Source organism: Oncorhynchus clarkii, unplaced genomic scaffold, assembly GCF_045791955.1.
Source record: "Oncorhynchus clarkii lewisi isolate Uvic-CL-2024 unplaced genomic scaffold, UVic_Ocla_1.0 unplaced_contig_2377_pilon_pilon, whole genome shotgun sequence".
Taxonomy (NCBI): domain Eukaryota; kingdom Metazoa; phylum Chordata; class Actinopteri; order Salmoniformes; family Salmonidae; genus Oncorhynchus; species Oncorhynchus clarkii.
This window is the reverse complement of record NW_027261147.1, coordinates 432620-438957: the sequence shown is the minus strand read 5'-3', so window position 1 is coordinate 438957 and position 6338 is coordinate 432620. Positions and strand designations below refer to the sequence as shown.

At 41.2% G+C, this 6338-nt stretch overlaps 1 protein-coding gene across 1 annotated transcript; it reads left to right on the top strand.

Moving 5' to 3' along the window:
- Positions 1-408: 408 nt before the first annotated feature.
- LOC139405445 (GTPase IMAP family member 7-like) lies at positions 409-6338 on the top strand. The gene is made up of 3 exons (XM_071147772.1): positions 409-651; positions 5233-5248; positions 5383-6338. The coding sequence occupies exons 1-3, from the start codon at positions 409-411 to the stop codon at positions 6336-6338; spliced, it is 1215 nt and encodes a 404-aa protein (XP_071003873.1).

The following is a 6338-nucleotide window of genomic DNA, read 5'->3' as shown; positions in this document are numbered from 1 at the left end:
AGGTGTTTCATCACCCTATCCCGTGGAGAATGACAGCCATGCAGGTAAGATAACAGTTGTTCTGGACAAATAAAACTAGCAATGAAATAGTAAATCTTCACAGTTGCTGTTAGCTGAATATGGTTCCTGTGCGTGCTCAGCCCCCTACTGTACTCCCTGTTCACCCATGACTACGTGGCCATGCACGCCTCCAACTCAATCATTAAGTTTGCAGACGACGCAACAGTAGTGGGCTTTATTACCAATAACGACGAGACAGCCTACAGGGAGGATGTGAGGGCACTCAGAGTGTGGTGTCAGGAAAACAACCTCTCACTCAACGTCAACAAAACAAAGGAGATGATCGTGGACTTCAGGAAACAGCAGAGGAGCACCCACTTATTCACATGCACTGGACAGTAGGAGAAGATGGAAAGTTGTAAGTCCCTCAGCGTACACATCATGGACAAACTGAAATGGTCCACCCACACAGACAGCATGGTGAAGAAGGCGCAACAGCGCCTCTGCAACCTCAGGAGGCTGAAGAAAATTGGCTTGTCACCTAAATCCCTCACAAAGTTTTACAGATGCCCAATCAGGAGCATCCTGTCAGGCTGTATCACCGCCTGGTACGGCAACTGCACCGCCCTCAACCGCAAGGCTCTCCAGAGGGTAGTGCGGTCTGCACCGCGCATCACCGGGGGCAAACTACCTGCCCTCCAGGACACCTACAGCACCCGATGTCATAGGAAGGCTAAAAAGATTGTCGAGGACAACAACCACCCAAGCCACTGACTGTTCACCCCGTTATCATCCAGAAGGCGAGGTCAGTACAGGTGCATCAAAGCTGGGACCGAGAGACTGAAAAACAGCTTCTATCTCAAGGCCATCAGACTGCTAAACAGCCATCACTAACATTGAGAGGCTAATGCCAACATACAGATCCCTACAAATCACTGGCCACTTTAATAAATGGATTTACTAAAGTCACTTTAAATAATGGCACTTTAATAATGTTTACATCTCCTACATTACTCATCTCATATGTACAGTATATACTGTATTTCATACCATCTATTGCATCTTGCCGATGCCGCACGGCCATTGCTCATCCATATATTTATATGTACATATTCTTGTTCAATCGCTTTACATTTGTGTGTATAAGTAGTTGTTGTGAATGTGTTAGATTACTTACTAGAAGCACAAGCATTTTGCTACACTCGCATTAACATCTGTAAACCATGTGTTTGTGACAAATACAATTTGATTTGATATGGCACATTGTAGAGCAGCTCACGAGACAGCTGACGATGCATCTTTTAAAGGTAATTTATGCTTGAGCCAATCTCTGCATTCATCATTAATGTGATCTTTCGTGAACGGGGAAATTTCCTCACAGACCCATTATCTTCTGTCTAGCGCACTGCTCTATAACACACCTTGGATTGAATCCAGGCCGTAGTTCTGTACTGCTACCTGAGATCAGAGCTTTGGATCTCCGATAGGTCGCTGGTTCGAATCCCGGAGTTGACAAGGTGCAGCATCTTTCATTGTGCTTGTGAGCAAGGCACTGGACCCCAATTCCTTCGGGAAAGCCAGAAAAATGGCTGACCATGGCTTTGACAACACTCGCCGCAGACTTCTCAGGGGAGTTGGGATATGCAACAAGCACATTTCCAATTCCCACAAGTACACACAACGATCTTTTGGATCCCTGCTTTTTAAATTTGGCAGCTAATTTCATAGCTGAACCACTTACATATCTGTTCAATCTAACCCTGGAATGTAATGAAATTCCAAAGATCTGGAAATCAGCATTTGTCCTACCACTTTTAAAAGGGGGAGATCCAACTCCTTTAAATAATTATAGGCCAATCTCAAAGCTGTCACCCCTGGTGAAAATACTTGAGTGAACAGCTAAAAGAGTTTTTATTTACTAACTCTATTTTATCAATGTTCCAATCGGGCTTCAGGAAGAAGCATAGCACAAATGGTATCACTGAAGCCCTTGACAAAAAACAGCACTGTGTCTCACTTTTTATTGATCTCTCTAAGGCTTTTGAAACAGTTGATCATGCTATACTAAGGCAGAGATTGTTGAGTAGGTCTTTCGGAGCATGCAGTTGCATGGTTTGCTAACTATCTGTCTGATAGAACTCAGTGCACTCAATGTGATGGGCTTATGTCTGTTAAATTGTCTGTCTTTAATGGTGTGCCCCAAGGCTCTGTACTTGGTTCTCTCTTATTCATGATTTATATAAATGATTTAGACAAAAATGTCCAAAATGCACAACTTCATTTTTATGCTGATACTGTTATTTACTGTTGTGCCTCGTCTCTTACAAAAGCTTTCCAGATCATGCAAACTGCTTTTTATACTGTTCAACATACCTTGTGTCTGAAGCTTATCCTCAATACTGACAAAACTAAACTAATGGTGTTTTCTAAAGCAAATTATAGAACTCTGAACCTTTCACCTATTACTACATGTCAGGGCAAGGAGATTGAGGTTGTAACCTCATATACATTTTAATTGATGACGGCCTCTCTTTTAAATTGCATATTCAACAACTTACAAAAAAATTGAAGCTGAAATTGGTATTTTATTTTAGGAATACGGCATGTTTTTCTTTTGAAGCCAGAAGGAGGCTAGTATCAGCTACATGCCTTTACTAGACTAAGGGGATTTGTTTTTTTATATATGAATGCTTCCGCTCAGCGTTTGAGATCAATTGACATCCTTTACCATGGCACTTTGAGATTTATTTTAGACTGCAAATCCCTTACGCACCACTGCACTTTGTATACCAGGGTTGGCTGGCCTTCTCTAGTCACTCGTAGGCTCAGTCACTGGTATACTTTTATTTGCAAAGCCATTTTGGGTTTACTACCTTTTTATTTGGGCATTTTTATTGTTCAGAAATGTGGTGGGTACTCTCTTCATTCGCTGGACTTTATCCTGCTAACTGTTCCAAAGGTCCGAACTGAATTTGGTAAAAGGGCTTTTATGTACTCTGCACCATCGTCTTGGAACGCCTTACAAAATACTTTTAAACTGGAAGAACTTGTCCCGATTGGTATTTTTAAATCACTGATGAATGATCTTGAGACTGATTCCCTGACCTGTCAATGTTTTTAATTTGCTGTTTTTGATTTGGTTATACTCTTGTGAATTCTACAGTTTTTACTAGATTACGTGTAGTTTTTCATGTTGTTTGTCTGTAATTTTTGCAATGACTTGGTGCTGCCAGGACGCTCTTGAAAAATATATTTTAAATCTCAATGAGTCCTTCCTGGTTAAAAAAAGGTTAAATAAAAATAAATAAAATAACGAGTTATATTGGACAAATATGAAGTGCATTCGGAAAGTATTCTAAAATGGATTAAATTAGGATTTTATGATTTTTTGTGGGGCCACTGTGTTCTTGGGGACAGTCAATGCTGCAGACATTTTTTTGTACCCTTCCCCAGATCTGTGCCTTTACACAATCCTGTCTCGGAGATCTACGGACACTTCATTTGACCTGTTGTAATGGGTGCGTGTCGGTGGCAGGGAAGTCAGGCAGGAAAACAAACTTGGTATTAACGGAGTCGTTTAATAAGTGCTCCAAACTCCAAAAAAATAAAACTCCAAAAGCCAAAATATACAAAAAAAACTTAAATGGGTACAAAACCCATCGCACACCGACACATGACTTGTACAAACATGAGGGGAAGCAGAGGGTTAAATACACAACATGTATTTTATGGGATTGGATCCAGGTGTGAAGGAAGACAAGACAAAACCAATGGAAAATTAAAAATGGATCAATGATGGCTAGAAGGTCGGTGACGTCAACCGCCGAACACCGCCCGAACAAGGAGAGGGACCGACTTCGGCGGAAGTTGTGACAAATGGCTTGGTTTTTGCTCTGACATGCACTGTCGACGCTTATATAGACATTTCAAGGCCACTCTACCATAAAGGCCTGATTGTTAGAGTGCTATAAGGCTGTAACGTAACAAAATGTGGAAAAAGTCAAGGGGTCTGAATACTTTACAAATGCACTGTAATACTATAGTCACCATGCTAGTGAGCCTGACCTGAAATAACCTCATGACTGTTTTATCTATTATCATCATGTTGAGTATCTACAGTTTCTCTTTCCCTGTTAGGAAACATGACTAGACATGTTGTCTTCAAAACAGCATCAAAATACATTCCATACAGCTGGAATGGTAAAAGACCAGATAGGTATCTAAAGAGATAGAAGGAAAGATGTGTCACAAATGGCATCATATTCCCTTTATTGTAGTTCACTATAAAGTGAACAGGGTGCCATTTGGGAAGAAACCCACATGTACCTCCTACAACACATTCCTCCTTCTTAAAGGCAAGAGAGAGAAGCATTCAACTTCACCTGGACTTCTGTGAGACGGAGAAGAGAGCCGAAGGACCTTTCGTGGGATGAACTTAATTCCTCAAACGTAAGATAGAAAAACCAGCATGGCAGACGAACGTGGTGAGTACTTATTACCAGGTTCCTATGGTTATACAGTACTTAATACCAGGTCCCTATGGTTATATAGTATTTAATACCAGCTTCATATGGTTATATAGTACTTAATACCAGGTTCCTATGGTTATATAGTACTTAATACCAGGTTCCTATGGTTATATAGTATTTAATACCAGCTTCATATGGTTATATAGTACTTAATACCAGCTTCATATGGTTATATATTAATACCAGCTTCATATGGTTATATAGTACTTAATACCAGCTTCATATGGTTATATAGTATTTAATACCAGCTTTACAACGTAGGTGTTATATGAAAAGTTACAATAAATAAGAAAAACTGTTATACAATTATACATGTATTGTTTTATGTTTACTACAGTTCCTTTGCTAAAGGAGGCAGAGACATCAGGCTTCGGTGAGTAAGACTCCATTCCTTTATGGTCAGAACGATGGTCATATAATGAATTAACCACAATTCCCTCTGTTGTCAAACAGCAAATGGTGAACCTTATTTTATACTAGAGCATACAGTATATGCACAGCGTCACCAAGACGACCAATGTACAGGAATCCAGATCACATTATTATCTCATGAATAATACATATTTCAGAGTATACTATGTAATCCTTGAATAAATGTTGCAAAGATACTAGGACAAAACATTTCATTTCAGGTTCTGTAGATGGATTCTGCCTACGTGAAAGATCCACACCCATAGCTGTTTCATCACCCTACCCTGTTGAGAATGACAGCCCTGCAGGTAAGATAACAGTATTGGACAAATAAAACTGGTGATGCAATAGCTAGTCTTCACTGTTGCTGTTAGCTAAATATGATTCCTGTGAATCTAGTTGAATGAATTTAGTAACAAACAATGATGAAACTGTATTACAGTTTGTATTTCCACCGATTCAGAGCAGCCAGCTGATCTGAGGATAGTTCTGGTGGGGAAGACTGGAGCAGGGAAGAGTGCAACAGGAAACACCATCCTGTGGAAAGATGCCTTTACAGAAGAGGCCTCTCCTGTGTCTGTAACTGCACAGTGTGAGAAACAGAGTGGAGTGGTCAATGGGAGTAAGATTGATGTCATCGACACCCCAGGACTCTTTGACACAGCCATGTCTCAAGAAGAGATGAAAAGTAAGATAGAAAAGGCCATCTACATGTCAGTCCCAGGACCCCACGCCTTCCTGCTGGTGATCAGACTGGGGAGGTTCACAGAGGAGGAGAGGAACACTGTGAAGTGGATCCAGGAGAACTTTGGAGACGAAGCATCAAAGTACACCATCATTCTGTTCACTGGTAAAGATCAATTGAAGGGGAAAACAGTTGAGGAGTTTCTGAATCCTTGTGTTTCAATTCAGGAACTGATCAAAAGTTGTTGGGGAAGATACCATTGCTTCAATAATGGTCAGAGGGATGACCGTCTTCAGGTCAATGAGCTGCTGAGGAAGATAGAAGAGATGGTGAAGATGAATGGAGGAGAGCACTACACCAATGAGATGTACCAGGAGGCCCAGAGGAAGATCGAAGAGGAGGAGGAGAGGAAGAGACAGGAGATGGAGGAAGAGAGGAGGAGAAGAGAGGATGAGATACGGGAGCAAGAAAGGAGGAGACGGGAAGAAGAAATGAGGAGACGGGAGGAAAAGAGGAGACGGGAAAGAGCAAAAAGAGAAAATATTGCGATAGGTTTAACTTCAGCAGCAGCTGTTGGGGCAGTAGTAGCTGGGACTACAGTACTTGCTGTAGTCCCAGTAGTGGCTGTGGTAGTAGGACCAATTCTGTTGGTTGGGGCAGCTGGTTTTGGTATAGCAGCTGTTGTCATTTGGATAAAGAAGATAAGACGGTAA

Bases quoted from the DNA above. Each gene is read 5' to 3' on its own strand.
- LOC139405445 (XM_071147772.1), top strand. From the start codon at position 409: ATGGAAAGTTGTAAGTCCCTCAGCGTACACATCATGGACAAACTGAAA.